At 46.7% G+C, this 16710-nt stretch overlaps 6 protein-coding genes across 6 annotated transcripts; 5 read left to right on the top strand and 1 right to left on the bottom strand.

The window, feature by feature from the left end:
• Window positions 1–133: 133 nt before the first annotated feature.
• F4822DRAFT_411867 (proteasome subunit beta type 7 precursor) lies at window positions 134–1660 on the top strand. Its single transcript, XM_051458897.1, has 2 exons — window positions 134–535; window positions 598–1660. Exons 1-2 carry the CDS (start codon window positions 410–412, stop codon window positions 1288–1290), a joined length of 819 nt encoding a protein of 272 aa, XP_051312776.1. The 5' UTR covers window positions 134–409; the 3' UTR covers window positions 1291–1660.
• Window positions 1661–1956: 296 nt separating this feature from the next.
• On the top strand, window positions 1957–5447 carry F4822DRAFT_411869 (glycoside hydrolase family 37 protein). Its single transcript, XM_051458898.1, has 8 exons — window positions 1957–2757; window positions 2811–3055; window positions 3113–3275; window positions 3335–3402; window positions 3589–3769; window positions 3830–3863; window positions 3994–4897; window positions 5047–5447. Exons 1-8 carry the CDS (start codon window positions 2576–2578, stop codon window positions 5307–5309), a joined length of 2040 nt encoding a protein of 679 aa, XP_051312777.1. The 5' UTR covers window positions 1957–2575; the 3' UTR covers window positions 5310–5447.
• A 7-nt stretch (window positions 5448–5454) lies between these two features.
• On the top strand, window positions 5455–7080 carry F4822DRAFT_411874 (uncharacterized protein). Its single transcript, XM_051458899.1, has one exon. The coding sequence runs from the start codon at window positions 6108–6110 to the stop codon at window positions 6474–6476; it is 369 nt and encodes a 122-aa protein (XP_051312778.1). The 5' UTR covers window positions 5455–6107; the 3' UTR covers window positions 6477–7080.
• A 298-nt stretch (window positions 7081–7378) lies between these two features.
• On the top strand, window positions 7379–9167 carry F4822DRAFT_332199 (DUF1692-domain-containing protein). Its single transcript, XM_051455665.1, has 4 exons — window positions 7379–7767; window positions 7829–8009; window positions 8070–8832; window positions 8885–9167. The coding sequence occupies exons 1-4, from the start codon at window positions 7575–7577 to the stop codon at window positions 9056–9058; spliced, it is 1311 nt and encodes a 436-aa protein (XP_051312779.1). The 5' UTR covers window positions 7379–7574; the 3' UTR covers window positions 9059–9167.
• A 2346-nt stretch (window positions 9168–11513) lies between these two features.
• On the top strand, window positions 11514–14089 carry F4822DRAFT_332266 (uncharacterized protein). The gene is made up of 3 exons (XM_051455667.1): window positions 11514–13644; window positions 13698–13836; window positions 13889–14089. The coding sequence occupies exons 1-3, from the start codon at window positions 11691–11693 to the stop codon at window positions 13992–13994; spliced, it is 2199 nt and encodes a 732-aa protein (XP_051312780.1). The 5' UTR covers window positions 11514–11690; the 3' UTR covers window positions 13995–14089.
• Window positions 14090–14812: 723 nt separating this feature from the next.
• On the bottom strand, window positions 14813–16588 carry F4822DRAFT_411881 (pyridoxal phosphate-dependent transferase). Its single transcript, XM_051458900.1, has 3 exons — window positions 16194–16588; window positions 15839–16097; window positions 14813–15781 (listed from the first exon to the last, which is right to left on the bottom strand). The coding sequence occupies exons 1-3, from the start codon at window positions 16477–16479 to the stop codon at window positions 14956–14958; spliced, it is 1371 nt and encodes a 456-aa protein (XP_051312781.1). The 5' UTR covers window positions 16480–16588; the 3' UTR covers window positions 14813–14955.
• Between the last annotated feature and the right edge of the window lie 122 nt (window positions 16589–16710).

Here is a 16710-nt window from a genome sequence, read left to right on the forward strand (position 1 = left end):
TGCTCGCGTACCCCTGTCGATGCATCGGAGCTTAGGCCAGGCTTATCACTACCAGATCCATCACTACTTGAGGGATACTTTATAGACTAGCAAAAATAACACCACAATCACAGTACTTTAAAAGTACTTATAGGTACTAGGCAGGATGGACGCGTTGAACATTCAACTGTAAGGTAAGGTTCAACGCAGGCAGCTAGCTCCCGGTCGTCATCCGCCTTATTATATTGTACCTGCTCAATTCCAGCAAACAAATACAACTTCATCAATTACCAAACGACGGCACCGCCAGGAACCATTATCGGACATCCTACAACACTACGGATCCGGCGATTCAACACCGAGTCGCCTTAAAGTCACATTTCTATATTTTCCACCCAAGTAAAAGCACGATCGCACCGAGCTAGCCAGTATGCCTGGCTTCGACTTTTCAAACTACAATCGCAACGCGGCTCTGCACGCACGAGGTGTTCCACTACCAAAGGCGACCAGTACGGGTACAACCATTGTCGGCTGCATATTCGACGGGGGTGTTGTGGTGAGTTATATTTTGTCGCTAGCCTTGTGATAAATATTGCGATACTAATACAGAACCAATAGATTGCTGCTGATACCCGAGCTACCAGCGGTCCTATCGTCGCCGACAAGAACTGCGAAAAGCTTCATTACATCTCTCCCCAGATTTGGTGTGCTGGTGCAGGTACCGCCGCCGATACCGAGTTCACGACCGCCCTCATTTCTTCCCAACTCGAGCTACACTCTCTCTCCACCGGTCGAAAGCCTCGTGTCGTTACTTGCATGACTCTTCTCAAGCAACACCTCTTCCGATATCAAGGTTATATCGGAGCCTACCTAGTAGTTGCTGGTGTCGATCCTACAGGAACTCACCTATTTACCGTCCACGCCCACGGTAGCACAGACAAGCTTCCTTACGTAACCATGGGTTCGGGATCACTCGCCGCCATGTCCGTTTTTGAATCTCAATGGAAGCCCAACTGTACCAAGGAAGAGGCCATGGAGCTTTGCTCTCAAGCTATCCAGGCTGGTATCTTCAACGATTTGGGTTCAGGTTCCAATGTCGATCTAGCAGTCATCACAGCAGATAAGACAACTCTACACCGTGGTTTCATTAAGCCGAACGAGCGTAGCCAGAAGTTGAAGAACTACAAGTTCAAGCGTGGCACTACAGCAGTGCTCAACGAGAAAATTATTACCAAGGATGAGATTGGAAAATACGTCAGCGTGCAAGAATTGGAGTCAGGCGAGGGAGAGGGTATGGAGATTGATACGTAAAAGATATGAGGAGGGGCTTTAGGATGGAGAACCGGCGATGATTCTCTGTACCAACACAATGATAATTTAAGAAGACTATCCCTCCAAAACGGAGAACTCGGCAAGCCTCTCATGATCCAAGATCCTAGTGATTTTTTACATCAGTATAGTCTAACTATATTGGTTCTGTTACTATGAACTTGGATTCCAATTACTAGACTCTCAGCAGCCACAAAATACATGAATGCTGTTCAATAAAGCCAATCCCGGCCAATCGGTCTTCCCATCTATTTGTACTTGACCCTTCAATTTTCTAGCTTCGTATCCTCGGAGCTTCACTACCCAAATACAGGTATGTCTAAGTAAGTATTCTGTATCTCCTCAATCGATTCTTTATTGTATATGCACCAAAACTCTCCGAACATAAGCATAACTAAAAGGATAATTATACTGTATACAGTGTGACCGAATTGATTTCAACTAGTAGTATTAGCTAAGCACATTTTCACAGCAGGGTAACACGGTAACACCCGTACTAGGTTACAACTTTGACGTGACACAAATATAGGGCCATGACTATATGGTTATAGTTAAAGGGGTAACCACCCAGGTAATAATTCTTGCTATATTTACAATAAGACCATTCTATTATTATGGTTAGTTAAGTGATTATGTACCGTACAGTGCTAAAAATTAGCGAGAAGATAATTTGCGGGGGAAGATGTGGGCTTATGCCAAATGCGGAGAGAACAGCTGAGGGTTTTTACGCATTAGAGGTAGGAACGAATTTCTTTTTTTGCTTTGATGATATCATCTCGGCCAAATATTCCTTTCCAAGGTTGAAAGAGCTACCCAGTAACTAATAATATTACTAACTCCATCTGCTCACGAGCCCATGTATACCTGTAATTAGCATCTCGACATGGGCTTCGTTCCCAAGTATCACTTTAGCGTCCTAACTCAACATCACGATGAGCATGACCTGACCTGACCGTACGTCCCAGCCACCGACCGAATTGGGGCATAAGCAAACTACCCCGCAAGGAAAAAAAAAAAAATCCCAGCTTCCAACTTCTTCGATAGCTTCTAGGCTCAGGTATATATACGTGGAAGGGCTAGGCGACTCTAAGAAATTGGATACTGCCAGGATTGTCCTCCTTCTATAGCACGTTCGAATTTATATACGTACCTAGGTACCCAGGTGCTCTTTATGTGCTCGGTGCTCGGTGACCTAGCTCTCGTCGTCTTCTTCAGGTGTATGTCTTCATAAACACACTTAGAGCTTGACGTAATAGGAAGACGCACTATGGCGAGCATTCGACGCGTAACGGTAGCATTAGCTATCGCCTCGTCTTCTGTAGTTCACGGTCTCTACCAGAACGGCTCCACCGTCACGCCTTGCGACTCGCCTCTATACTGCCACGGTGAAGTCTTAGAGCAGATCGAACTTGCTCAACCCTTCTCCGATTCTAAGACCTTCGTAGACTTGTAACTGTGACTGTCGATTAACTATGAGGTTTCATCGGCTAACGAGCGAATAGGCCGACAAAGGTACCATTGGATGAGGTCCTCGCCGCATTTAACAAGCTTACTAAGCCACTCAGCAATAATACGGAGCTCAACGACTTTCTATCCACTTACTTCGGCGAAGCTGGGTCAGAACTCGCTCAAGTTGCCACGGACCAGTTAGAGACAGATCCTGTCTTTCTTGATAATATTGAAGATTCCGTGATTAAACAATTTGTGGAGAAGGTCATCAACATTTGGCCTGATTTAACTCGGACATGTAAGTAGTTTCTCAAAAATGCGTGGGGTAGATGTGTATTAACGTTATGAATTGTAGACGTGGGTGCCGGCAATTGTACGGGGTGTGTCGATAGCTTCATTCCAGTCAACCGTACCTTCGTGGTTGCTGGTGGTCGGTTCAGAGAATCCTATTACTGGGATTCATTTTGGATCATCGAAGGTTTATTGAGGACTGGCGGCAGCTTCACTGAAATCTCCAGGTAAGGCGTTCGATTAACTCATAAATAATATTCAAACCAAGATACTAACTTTCGCTTAGGAATATCATTGAGAACTTCCTCGACTTCGTCGAGCAATACGGTTTCGTACCCAATGGCGCACGTATATGGTATGAATAAGACCCCTACTCGAATATTTTATACCACTTCCAGTTTACTCGGACATTATTATATACCTATCTACTAACTTATCAACAGTACGTAACTATATCATCCGTAACGCTAGGCTTTGGTTCAGCAAGAGACTACCACTATACAAGGTCGTATATGCGGCAAGGGGGCTGACGTATGACAGATTATTTGAACCGCTCTCAACCCCCTCTCCTGACACAGATGGTCAAGACTTACATCGACTACACCAATGACACGAGCCTTCTCAATCGTGCTCTACCTCTACTCATTAAGGAGCACGCATTCTGGATCGAGAATCGTACTGTAGAAGTCACCGCAGAGGACAGGACCTTTCAACTAGCCCAGTAAGTGACCCTCCAGCGCCTAATATGGCATTTTTGGACGCTATCTTATAAAACCTATAGTTATGGTGTTCAAAATACAGAACCACGCCCGGAGGTAAGACTTAACTATCATGACCGTTTTTTTTTCCCCATAATATACGCTAGTTTATGAAAGGAAAACTCCTAATGCTAGTGGTTGAAATTCTTGCTTATCTGATACAAAAGCGGCTAACCAATATACTTAGTCGTACCGGGAGGATTATATCACAGCCAACAACAAGTCCTACTACGCGACCTCTGGGATAATATATCCAGAGTCACATCCCCTGAACGACACAGAGAAGGCCACACTCTACGCTAACCTTGCTTCAGGCGCCGAATCGGGGTGGGATTACAACTCACGCTACATCGCTACTCCATCTGATGCTGCTAATGACGTCTACTTCCCACTACGTTCCCTAAACACTGCGAACATCATCCCCGTAGACTTAAACTCAATCCTATACGCCAACGAGATCACCATCGCAGAGTACCTTGACAAGACTGGCAACGACACTTTATCCATAGAGTTCGGAGAACTAGCTAAGAACCGCTCCGAAGCCATGTATACGCTAATGTGGAACGACAAATACACGAGCTATTTCGACTACAACCTTACCTCGAACTCACAATCAATCTTTGTTCCATCGGACTCCGATACCACACCTGCACAGCGCGCCGACGCTCCTGAAGGACACCAAGTATTTTTCCACATCGCGCAATTCTACCCATTCTGGCTCGGAGCCGCTCCCCCACAGCTCAAGAATAATCCTCTCGCCGTATCCCTCGCCTACCAACGAGTTGCCGACCTTCTCAATGAGAAAGCCGGTGGGATTGCGGCGACGAACTATCTAACGGGCCAGCAGTGGGATCAGCCGAATGTGTGGCCCCCGCTGATGTACGTATTAATGAAGGGTCTGCTCCAGACGCCGGCGACATTTGGCGAGGAGGACCCGTATTATATCGAGACGCAGAATCTGTCGCTTAAGTTGGCGCAGCGGTATTTGGATAGCACGTTTTGCACTTGGCTTGCGACGGGTGGTTCGACGGATGAGACGCCTCAGTTAGATGGTTTCGGGCCCGAGGATACGGGGATTATGTTTGAAAAATGGTATGTTCCATACCCTCACGACACGTATTGATCGAAGCTAACTATTTTGCAGTATGTTATAATCCATTTTCTTCCTAGAGTCGTCTTTCATAGACTTCTCGTCGGAGAGTAAGTCCTTCTTGTGCGGATTGTTACTAACTTATGATAGACGCCGATAACTCTACGAACGTTGCCGGCGGAGGTGGCGAGTACGAAGTCGTTGAAGGATTCGGATGGACGAACGGCGTATTGATCTGGGCCGCTGATACTTTCGGCAACAAGCTAACGAGACCCGATTGTGGCAACTTGACTGCGGCGACTACCACTCAAAAACTAAGGAAGAGGGATGCTATCGGTCAACGAGCAGTCGAGCTATCTCCTTACGATGCTCGATGGATCAAGAAATTCGGTCGCGCAGCGCAGAAGGCTTAGGAGGCCTCTGGCTCGTTGGTATTCCGAATGGATGAACTATAGAGGTAGAGGCTCACCTAGTTAATATCATAATAGGTAGAGTGTAGTAGAGTAGACTTGGTATAGTATATAATTTGAATACATAATATATACTACTCATGATCCAGGGCGCCATAAGTGATAACAACTCTTCGTTGGATCCAGAAGGTAACTTGAGGCTAAGCTTCGAAGTATTATTCAGCTCTCTTACCGATGCAACGTATCCGCCGATGCGATATGTCATGAAGTGGCTCTAAACTCAAGTTTAGGGAACCTTAGGCTTAGAAAATGCATTGATCATGATATTATCATCATCTGATTCTGGTAGGTCAAATTTGTAAGTATGATGCTTAATTATTTCCCCTATAGCGCCGCACCGCGAGCGAAAGCCGAGGTACACAGTAACCCTTTCTTATACGTTCGGCGAAGCCATTGCCTTAAGCCTAGGGCTGGAACTCGTCTGGCAGGATTTGAGCTAAAACAGACTCTCCCCAGGTGCCTCCCCACGCTCAGTGGCAGGGATTCTTTGCTCAATTCCGCCGAGGATCCAGTACGAATTGCCCAAATAGGAAGATTCAACGGGACAGTTATTCGAAATACCTGGCCGACTAATGACTGACAAAAGTCTAGATAATCGAGCTGCTGAGTTTTGTAAGCAAATAGAGAATTGAATTTCTAATTTAGAATGAGGATTATAAAGAGTTACCGTTTCCCTTCTGGTCTAAGACTTCTCATAACGCCCATCAACACCATCACCAACACTACGAATACTTAATCACAATGGTTCGTCTCTCTAACCTTAGTCTCGTCCTTTCAACCGTGACCACCGCCCTCGCCCTAGGCAGCGGCTGGCCTACCTCAGGTACTGAGAGCGGCCAAGTGCGCGTCTACAGCTGGAACCAAGCACAAGAAGTCGGATGCCTAACCAGCGACGGGAGGTGGACCGCCTCCGGTAACTGCGACATATTCACTGCTCAAGCTATCGGAACCGTATACATCGATCAACAATGGACGCAACTCGAGATCAAGAGTAGCGCTGGAAACAAGTGTTGGTTCACCGATGAGGATACGTTGAAGCTTGTGTGCGATAGCTCGGTTGATGGTACCCTCTGGGTACATGCTTCGGATTATAAGTCCGATAGTGAGTAGTTTGTGTTACCTTGTGGTGCTGAGTTTTTGAAGCTGATGTGGTTCATGTTTAGTCCTTGTTCATAACCGAGCGCTTGATAGTTATGTCCCTCTCGATGGAAAGACACCATCCGGTGGTAACGCGGTTGCTTTGAAGAGTCAGGGGCAGACTCAAGATGGGAATAACTATCAGCTCATATGGGCGAAGCAATAGATACCTAGGTACTACCTAGGTGAATATCGTATTCAAACGATAACAGGGAGGATGTCCTGTGTGCGAAGTAAGGGAGAACCAACTCAATCAATTCTAATTGGCATATGAATAACTGATAGAAGTCAATTTCTGTCGGATTTATACAACTCATAGACCAACGAGTGTCCCTTTAATATATTGCCGTATAAAAATGGATATTAGGAGTATCTGATAGTTAGTTGTCGGCTATTGAGAAAATATTGAACAAAGTGAGGGGTCTGATCACGAGACCACACAACTCTGAATGTGTACGGTTTAATGAGAATAGGGCATTGTATTGTGAATTCTTTGACCGATATAAACGTTAACATATTATTTAAGACGTTGAATTATGCTGCGGCATCGCACACTGATAGAATTAATTTAGTGTTGTGAGAATCATGGTTTGCGCTAAATCTTACGCACCATAGACCCATTATATGGTATTTCATGCACCTATTAGGTAAGCCAGAGCCGCTAGACCCTTGATACATAGCGCTGGTACGGTACCTACCGTATCGTTCTAGCCAGCCAACTCCCTGTAAGTGCAGGGGCTGGTCCCTTGGACTCGGTTCAATTCAATTGGTCGTGGAAAGGTGAAGGTGGCCTCTTTCGGTTGAAGCTTGGTGAAGTACACGTACCTCTCTACTTTTTTTTTGACAACTTCTCTTCTTGTAGCGTGACTCGCAATCCTTACTTCACGCCCAAGCTAGGTATTCCAATGCGGCGTCTACGGTGATTTTTTATACTTCTTTTTATCCATTGTATCTCGTAACTGATTTCTTCGCGTCCCCTCGCCAAGTAACCTAGACCAGAGCTCTTGTTCCACTGTCGCGCAGAATTTCGAGTTGGGTCTAGGGTTGCGCAACAACCGCGATCGATCGACAATGCCTGCGAAATCGAGATTCACAAGGTTGGATGCCTTCACAAAAACCGTCGAGGATGCGCGAATACGGACTACCTCTGGAGGAATTGTCACCATTGTATCCTTGATTGTTGTCCTCTATCTTGCCTGGGGAGAATGGTCCGACTACAGGAGAATAGTTATTCACCCCGAATTGATCGTCGACAAGGGCAGAGGTGTGTTCGATACCAACCAACATTTTTATACCATTTCAAACTTCTTACATGTCAATTATAGGAGAGCGCATGGAAATCCATATGAATGTTACCTTCCCCAAGCTCCCTTGCGAATTGATTACCCTCGATGTGATGGATGTCTCGGGTGAACAACAACATGGCGTGTTACATGGTGTAAAGAAGGTTAGGCTACAACCTACTTCGCAGGGAGGGGGTGTTATCGACGTTACTGCGCTGTCCTTGTGAGTTTGATGCTTGCCAAGACCTTGCTGCCTCTGCGTCTTTCTAACAAATTGGATTAGACACAGCAAAGAGGAGACCGCCCAACACCTAGATCCTAACTACTGTGGCCCTTGCTACGGCGCGCCCGCTCCGAGTAACGCCATAAAACCCGGCTGCTGTAATACTTGCGACGAGGTTCGAGAAGCGTATGCACAAGCGTCTTGGGCTTTTGGAAGAGGTGAAGGTGTTGAGCAATGCCAGCGGGAACATTATTCTGAGAAGTTGGATGAGCAAAGACATGAAGGATGCCGAATTGAAGGCGATCTCCGCGTCAACAAGGTTATTGGAAATTTCCACTTTGCGCCAGGTCGAAGTTTCAGCAATGGTAATATGCACGTTCACGACTTGAAGAACTATTGGGATAGCCCTGTCCGTCACTCGTTCGAGCATGAAATTCACCAACTTCGCTTCGGACCCCAGTTACCTGAGGATATCACGAAAAAGCATGCTAGAAATAGCCCCTGGACCAACCATCACATCAACCCTCTTGACGAAGTGAAGCAGACCACCGATGACCCTAACTTCAACTTTATGTACTTTGTGAAGGTTGTCCCAACCGCGTATCTTCCTCTCAGTTGGTCGAAGTCGAGCAGTCGTTCTGGACAAAGTGATGACGAAATTTGGCTAGGAGCTCTCGGTAATGCGATTGATGGCAGCTTGGAGACGCATCAGTATTCAGTCACGAGCCACAAGCGAAGTTTGGCTGGTGGTGATGACGCGGCAGAAGGTCACCAAGAACGAATGCACGCAAGGGGTGGTATTCCTGGTGTTTTCTTCTCTTATGTAAGTCTTCCCCTCGTGACCATATCTTCGTATCAGTTGCTGACAAAAATAGGACATCTCTCCCATGAAGGTTATCAACCGAGAAGAACGTGCCAAAACATTCACTGGTTTCCTAGCGGGTCTCTGTGCCGTCATCGGCGGTACGTTAACAGTAGCCGCAGCTGTTGACAGGGGTGTATACGAGGGGGCAACGAGGCTGAAGAAACTTCAAGCAAAGAATCTCTAGATTATCTAGATAAATACATTGGGGCGTTGGCCACTGGGTACTATTTCAGTTGTAAGGGAATACGTGGCCACGATGGATTATTTGATCCGTAACGCACTGGGGAAAATGGAGTTGCTGACTTATTTTGGGATATTAAGAAAAACCTCTAGCCTCTGAATTGAGATTCTGAAGTGTTTGACTTGTGAATCGTTTTTGTAAGGTTGCTGGTGGAACGAAGTTAGGTAAGACGCCGAAATAGGACCTTAGAATCTTGCATTTGTACTGAATTGCGCTGAGATCTTGTGTACTGGCAGGTTACTTAAATATGATACGTCTTCGCAAAACTCCCTGAAGTAGTTAGGTGGGAAAGGCGTAAAAAGGCGGCTATTTGCCTCCTTTGATCCTCTTCCGAGCTGAAATATAGTATATCTGTCAATATTTACGGCGAAACCGGTAGAAGTCCATGCCATCTTCAAGAAATACGCAAGATCCAATCTGTATGCGTATGTTCTCGCCGTGGCAACGCTATACGGACTCTATAATTGGCTAACCACCTAGGTATGTAGATAGGTATGCGTCTAGTGTGAGGCTGTACACACATAAAATATTATGTAGACACTATTCTAAGCATTATTCGCTAGATAGTCTGAATGGTTTGAATACCCCTGACGTCAATCGAATTACCCGGAGAAAGTTCCTAATTGCTGAGCTCATCTGTTGGTTGGTTGATACAATCCAGGCACCCGTGGACTCGGCCGGTCTCATCAGCTTTGTCTCAGCCACAAGTCTGAAGGAGAAGTACTTTCGGTGTTCTGGTTGGATGAAGGATGAATACATAGTAATCATTGGGGGCCTCTCATCTGAATTTGAATATCTGACTTCATTCTCGGGACGGCCGACTTAGAGGGAGAGAATAATAGTGATGGTTATGCGTTATAACAGTGATTTCTAGAATATAGAAATCTAGAATCGAGATGCATTTGTTTTTGTTTGTATTTATTTATTGATAGGTAATTCTAGAATGGGTCCTCTAGTAGATCTACATTGTAAAATCAGCTAAAGTTCTGCCGAGTACGGGGCGTTTCTCGTATTTTTATCAGTTTGTGTACCTATATCTGAAAGGGGTTAGCTGATTGGGTAATATAACGATGGTTCCCTCTGCTAAGCCTTATTTAGTCGAAATGCCAACGCCCGCATCGTTTCCTCTACGTTACACTAGCCTAGCTCTGGGATAGCGCAAAAGATGCCATCTCGGGGTTCATTTTTAATTCTGAGACTTTGACTTGTATGTATGTACTTGTCATAAGTGTCTCTGAAATAATTGCTTAGTCGTTGGATGACATATGATGTTTAGTAATTTTATTTACTTTACTTCTATATCTTGAATTTTGCCGGTTACCAATGTGCATTTTCGCAACAAAATAATCAATTGATCCAAACATAGAGGCACAGATAGACGTACACATATACATATATGTACCTACGTACATACGAAGAATACATGTGGTACGTACCTGCATGTATTTATCGACCCTGTCCATGCATCATGCAGGTAGTGGAGAACTCTCCAACCAAGTTTATTAGTTAAGCTTCCACCAAAAGCTGCAAACTCCAAGTCTCCCAATGAAGAAATTGCCCGCCCCTAGTTATTTTCAATTTCGGGATACCGTATGGATACAGTACGGGGTACATGGATGTATGCCACATACCCCACTAACTATATTAGTACTCAGTGGGTAATCCAAGTTATTATTACCACTGTACGTACATAGGAGTAACCTGGACAGGTGCTGCCCGTGCTGCTTGACCCTTTCCCTTCTGACGATGAAGGCCCCGGGGCAAACTGCAATTGAGTTTGATTGTTCTTCCTTCTCATTACACATTTACATATCCAAATATACGCACGCACAAGCACAAGCACACGCGCCGTCAAAGTCACCTTTTTTACCTCTTCCTTCTGTTATTTCGTCGTTGTCTAAGCCTAAGTTTATTCATTTGGTGGCCCTTCGTCGTCCGTTCTTTACTTTTTCACCTACCTACATACATTCATGCAAGCCAGTTATCGATCGTATCGTTCGCATCGTTCGCATCGTTCAGATCACCACGTCACTTCTCCTAATCTCTCCATACAGTAGTAACACAACTTCAACCATTTTAGTCGACTTTCAATTAGATTGTATCTTTTCGTTACTCATAAAGCACGTAATTGTTCAACATCGAATTAACAAAACAATTCTCGATCGCCTCGTTAGCCTGTCTACATTCAATAATACGAGATACCCTAAGCTCTTCGATTAATAGCGACCCCTTTCGATCGACCAAGATCCCCTCTTCGTTTCTTCGATCGCGTTGATCCTGCATTCCTGTTGCATCCACCATTTTCTGGTAGATTTACGAAGCCGACTTCATGTTTCATGCAACCCCCAAAGATTCAGCTTCGCCTCCTAAATTACGAATACTGGTCTGAATCCTATTAACGTCGATTTCGAATTGCGCCCCTGATCCTTAACCGATACCTTAAACCGCCGCAACTTAGTAGACCGTCTACGAAACATCCAACCAAATAGAGAACTAGTGTATTGTGGTTCATCTTGGAGTTAATACTTTATCAAGCGTCTTGTTTTGATATTGCTATCGATAGCTTCGCCTCACCATGGCGAACAGGCCCAACTTCATCGACTTGAGGGCTAATTCCTCTGCCTCAGTCAACAGTTCTGCCTCCCGTCCCCTTAGATCGCCCCGGTTACATGTCGCAGGGGAAGTCCCTCCTGCTCTATCACCCCTCGATGCCTTCGCAGCCCAGAGTCGCCTCCTGGCGAAGCAGCTCGAGGAGAGTGCTAAAGCTGGGAGGCGAATGAGTCGCCTACCCCCATTAACCACGGAAAGCCCCTTGGTCGTTCAGGGGCGCTCTGAATACTTTCGCTCCTTGTCCTACGATTCTACTGACGACCAACCTGAAGCGCAACCACAAAATACTGGGCTTGGCTTGACCACAGAAGTGGAATCACCGTCAGAACGGCCTGTGTCGATGCACCCTCGAATGAGCCGTATACCTCCTACGCCCGACCACTCGGTACCCCTCCCTCCAAACCCGTTCTTGGAGAATGCACGTGGCCGACAACTTGAGAAGCTTGACGAAAATGGTGGATTATACGGTGCCCGTAGGGAACAATCACCTAGTGATTTGGAGAGTCTTGCCGACAAGTCGGAACACAAATCGGAGGACCATGATCGCGACAACAGGGAGATTTCACCCACCCGCACACGATTCCCACCGTCTCCCGAGAAACTTACCAAGACAGTTTCACACGAATCTGCTGGGCTGGTTCCGCCTAGGCCAGTTTTTCCTAAGCGTTCTTCAAGCATCATGTCGGCGCCTCCCGAGGCTAGTAACGACGATGTCTTGAGTGCTTCTTTTTATTCACAACCGGGTCGAAAACTTTCTTCAAGCAGCGCCTTCTCAGGGCCAGGTCTTGCGTCCCCAATCGCACATTATCAAAGGTCACCTTCAATTAGCTCCGACTATTCTGCGCCTTTGCCGCGTCCTTCTTTCAACTTTTCTCGACCACTAAGTCGAGCGGGTACTCCAGGTTTAGAAATGCCATCCCGACAGGCCTCGTCTGACAGCCAACCGTCATTTGTTCTTGCCGATGAGACTGCGCATACTCCAGTCAGTATGCACAGCGAAGCTTTCTTAGAAAGTAACCTAGCAGATGATGGGAGAGGCGCCCCCTCATACATCTACTCTAAGTACTCGTTGCCGAGAGGAAAATCACTGCAGCGCAACTCCGCAATTTTCCGCGACGAGCCCTCTTCTTTTGTTTGGGAGCAGCCAGTGGTTCCCCAAAGCAACGTCCAAACTTTTCCAAGAAATGGTCAAGCACCACCTTCACCTCCTACGCGGCCTTCCAGTTCTTCATCGAGATTCCAGGAAGGCACACACGGAGCTGATTCCCTTCTAGCGCGCCCGTCCATGGAACGAAGCAAGCTTTCTAAGGAAATGTCGTTGGATGGAAGACAACCATCACCTGATCCGAGTCGCCCTTCAACTAGCATGAGCCGACCATCAGAGGACGTACCTAGGGGCCGTCCTCTCACATCGCCTCTTCATGAGCAAGCTCGAGGACGAACACCAGCATCCGTATCCACAAGCGATTCTGCAAGCACCATTCGACCACCGAAGTCGCAACATTCGAATGCGCCCACAGCTTCCGAAATGAGCGCCGAGGAGCATTTAGCCAAGGGTATCAAGTGCCATGAGGAAGGCTCCGTGAAAGAGTCTACCTACCACTTGCGCCTGGCTGCACGTGCAGGTGATCCAACAGGAATGCTTCTGTATGCCCTTGCTTGCCGACATGGATGGGGTATGCGACCAAACCAGAAGGAAGGTGTTGAGTGGTTACGAAAAGCCGCCGATGTCGTTAGTGCCGAAATCGCGGAAGATGAGGACCACGTTAAAGAAGGAAAATCCGTGGATTTCATGGATCGAAAGACCCGCAAGGCTCAATTCGCCTTGAGCATCTACGAGTTAGGTGTCAGCCATATGAATGGCTGGGGAATTGAGCAGGATAAGGCACTTGCCTTGCGGTGCTTTGAGATCGCTGGCAGTAAGTTCACCCCTCAAGAAGAATGCCGCAAAATAATCTAACATTTATAATAGGCTGGGGAGATGTTGACGCACTTGCCGAAGCTGGTTTCTGTTACGCTAAAGGTGTCGGCTGCAAAAAGGATCTCAACAAAAGCGCTAAATTTTATCGCATGGCCGAGGCCAAAGGCATGAGTATGCCAGGAAACAGCTGGTTAGTTTTCCCGGTTGGCTTATCTAATATTATGTGACTAACATCATCGTAGGATACACAAAGCAAAGTATAGCGACGATGCCAACAGCGCAAAAAAGCAGCGCGCCCGAAGCAAGTCAAGGAGTAGGGGAATATTCCACAAAAAGGAGAAGGCTTAAGAAAAGGCAACATGAAGTCAAAGGTGGACTACACGATTACGATTCGTATTATTCTGACTTCCTCGGCGTTTTGGTGGCAGCATCTATCCAACAAAAAGCAGCGAATTATCAATTCCAGCAGCATAACGATTGGGGGCTAGGTTTGCATTAATTGCTTACAACCGTGTTTTACGCAAAAATACCCTCGACATGAACAAATATCATGAGGAACAATTCCTCGCGCTGGAGAAGCTTGGGAACCAGAAAGGCACGAAAGGTGCAGGGGGATACAAATGTCAATATAAGGGGCTGTGTGTATATCAAGTATTCCGAAGCCGCGCGGGCTCCATGAGATGGAGCCACGCATGTGCAATTGTATATAATGACATCCTTTGCACAAAGGGACATAAGGAAATGCTTAAGGGCAGCAGATCATGGGCAGCTAGCTGGCTAGGAAGAAGAGCTAGATCGTCTAGGAAGATAAAAGGAGCTGAGATTCTAAGAAGAGGGATCTTGAGAGATGTATGACTCGCTAGAGAGGCTTCGGCAATTTCTAAAAGATTTCATACCTGTCCTCACCAGGGACGGGTCGAGTTGTTCTACGGTATAATTATGTCTTATCGAATACGTCTATCGAATGCGAAATGTGTGAAGATCGGTTGAACGCGTGGAGCCTACTGAGCTAACTTATAAAAGTGCTCGTGAATGTAACTATAGACGATCCGAGATGGATAGTGGCTGGTATAGATAGGCTATCTCAATACGTCGGCTCTTCGTGTCCGATCCACATCGAGATATCTACACTAGGGCCGTAGACGCACAATTGGTTAGTTGTAAGCACTAATTGCGGTTGCTGATCAACCCAGGGGTATTTTCTAGGACATTAATAGATCATATCTACTCCTCTCGGGATTACTTTGAGCTAAACTTCACTTCACCTCATTTATTACGCAGATATATATATCCAAGAAACATAAACGCATCAGAGTTTACTCCCATAAATCCCCTGCCTTCTCCCTCTTACATCCTTAACATCACCACTCTCCTTCTCCGCAGCAACCTTCTCAAAGATACCCGTCAACCGTCGAATAGCCTCCTCCCCGATCTGGTAGTGCGTAATGAGTCGATTCCCATGGATCCGCAAACCAGCCTGTTTCCCCAACTCTACGAACCGCTCTGATGTGGTGTTTAGAGAAGATAGGTCGAGCCACACCATATTCGTGTGCACGGGGTACTCCAACTTCCCACCCAAATTAGCCCAGAGAGCGGCTACGCGGCGCGCGGTGTCGTGAGTGGCGCGTAGGAGACCGCCTTCACCGCGGGGTCCGTGGCCGAAGGTCGTGTCTATTGCCACGCGGGCGGCGGCTGTTACTACGCCGGATTGCCTGAGACCGCCACCGATGGATTTACGGATCCAACGTGCGTGTTTGATGACGGGTTTGGGGCCGACTAGGATACTACCGATAGGCGCGCCGAGACCTTTAGAAAAGCATAGGGATAGTGTGTCGAAGCAGGCGCTGTAATCCTTTAGATCTCCCTTGGACGGGTCCGCGGCTACGACTTCCCAAAGGCGTGCGCCGTCGCAGTGCATTAGAATGTTGTGCTCTCGGGCGAATGCTGCGATTTTTTGGATTTCGTTTAGAGGGGTTATGAGCCCGTTGAGTGAGTTCTCGAGGGAGATTACGCGTGTTGGGCACGAGTGCACGTCGTTGTCCAAGATGGCGGAGGCTTGGATGTCTGAGAGGGTTAGGAAGAGCCCGTTTTTGGGAATTACGGGGGTTATCATGGCGCCTGTTAGGGAGGATACGCTGGTGGGTGGTTAGTTGTGAGATGATGTGGTGAGTGAGTGAGAAAGGGTGAGTTACCCTCCGGCTTCATATTGAATGATGTGTGACCGATGATCTGTTAGTACGCTGTGAGGCGGCTGGGTGAGCAAAGCACGTAGGGCAAGTTGATTGCCCATTGTACCTGAGAGCACGAAGAGACCGGCCTCTTTACCCGTTAGTGAGGCGATGTGGGCTTCGAGGTCTGTGGTCGTCGTATCCTCCTGGAAGACATCGTCGAGTAACGTCGTCTTCTGGATTGCAGATAACATAGCCTGTGTTGGCGTGGTCATGGTGTCGCCTATATAATGGTGTTAGCATCATGTCTGATTTACTAAACTACAAAAACCCGTCCATTTGCGAGGCTAAAGAATGGGTAAGGAATATAATAGCTTACTCCTTAGATCGAAGGCGGCAGCGCCATGGTGGCCAAGCCAACTAGAGGCCGGCTCACCTTTGGATCGGTTCACGGTAGTGGAAGACATGGCGGATGATGAGATGTGAAGACATCTCGCTTGTTTAGCCGGAGTTGGTGGTGTTAGATGGCGGACTGATAACGACGGCGGGGTTGCCAACTTCCGGTTCCATATACCAGGTATAGGCCGATGTCGCCATGTGGACCGACCGACTTGTATTGCTTCAGCAAGGGATATTCTAGATATAGGATTTCTATTGAATCCCATGACTAACAAAGACTTACCTGGTAGGTTAGATGATTGGTTTAGTAGATCCTTTTAAGAATCTCCTTCCTGAATTGTAGATGTTTTTTGATATGCTTCTATTAGATATATGTTATAGGTTAGAGTTATACAACAATTGAGTCTAACGCCGTACCGTAGACATTACGTAACTCACGGGAGTTGGAATCATATTAGGTAATAATGGAGCTACATGTAGCGTGCTAGTAAAGACAG

The sequence above is a fragment of the Hypoxylon trugodes genome (assembly GCF_022578975.1).
Source record: "Hypoxylon trugodes strain CBS 135444 unplaced genomic scaffold F4822scaffold_7, whole genome shotgun sequence".
NCBI classification, from domain to species: Eukaryota; Fungi; Ascomycota; class Sordariomycetes; order Xylariales; family Hypoxylaceae; genus Hypoxylon; species Hypoxylon trugodes.

Excerpts from the sequence above, each read along its gene's own strand:
- F4822DRAFT_411867 (XM_051458897.1), top strand. The coding sequence starts at position 410 with ATGCCTGGCTTCGACTTTTCAAACTACAATCGCAACGCGGCTCTGCAC. Across the intron at positions 536-597 it reads TATTCGACGGGGGTGTTGTG|ATTGCTGCTGATACCCGAGC; the intron begins GTGAGTTATATT and ends CAGAACCAATAG.
- F4822DRAFT_411869 (XM_051458898.1), top strand. The coding sequence starts at position 2,576 with ATGGCGAGCATTCGACGCGTAACGGTAGCATTAGCTATCGCCTCGTCT. Across the intron at positions 3,864-3,993 it reads ATACAGAACCACGCCCGGAG|TCGTACCGGGAGGATTATAT; the intron begins GTAAGACTTAAC and ends CAATATACTTAG. Across the intron at positions 4,898-5,046 it reads GGGGATTATGTTTGAAAAAT|ACGCCGATAACTCTACGAAC; the intron begins GGTATGTTCCAT and ends AACTTATGATAG.
- F4822DRAFT_411874 (XM_051458899.1), top strand. The coding sequence starts at position 6,108 with ATGGTTCGTCTCTCTAACCTTAGTCTCGTCCTTTCAACCGTGACCACC.
- F4822DRAFT_332199 (XM_051455665.1), top strand. The coding sequence starts at position 7,575 with ATGCCTGCGAAATCGAGATTCACAAGGTTGGATGCCTTCACAAAAACC. Across the intron at positions 7,768-7,828 it reads GATCGTCGACAAGGGCAGAG|GAGAGCGCATGGAAATCCAT; the intron begins GTGTGTTCGATA and ends TGTCAATTATAG. Across the intron at positions 8,010-8,069 it reads GACGTTACTGCGCTGTCCTT|ACACAGCAAAGAGGAGACCG; the intron begins GTGAGTTTGATG and ends AAATTGGATTAG.
- F4822DRAFT_332266 (XM_051455667.1), top strand. The coding sequence starts at position 11,691 with ATGGCGAACAGGCCCAACTTCATCGACTTGAGGGCTAATTCCTCTGCC. Across the intron at positions 13,645-13,697 it reads GTGCTTTGAGATCGCTGGCA|GCTGGGGAGATGTTGACGCA; the intron begins GTAAGTTCACCC and ends CATTTATAATAG. Across the intron at positions 13,837-13,888 it reads AGTATGCCAGGAAACAGCTG|GATACACAAAGCAAAGTATA; the intron begins GTTAGTTTTCCC and ends ACATCATCGTAG.
- F4822DRAFT_411881 (XM_051458900.1), bottom strand. The coding sequence starts at position 16,479 with ATGGGATTCAATAGAAATCCTATATCTAGAATATCCCTTGCTGAAGCA. Across the intron at positions 16,098-16,193 it reads TGCCGCCTTCGATCTAAGGA|GCGACACCATGACCACGCCA; the intron begins GTAAGCTATTAT and ends ACCATTATATAG. Across the intron at positions 15,782-15,838 it reads ATTCAATATGAAGCCGGAGG|CGTATCCTCCCTAACAGGCG; the intron begins GTAACTCACCCT and ends ACCACCCACCAG.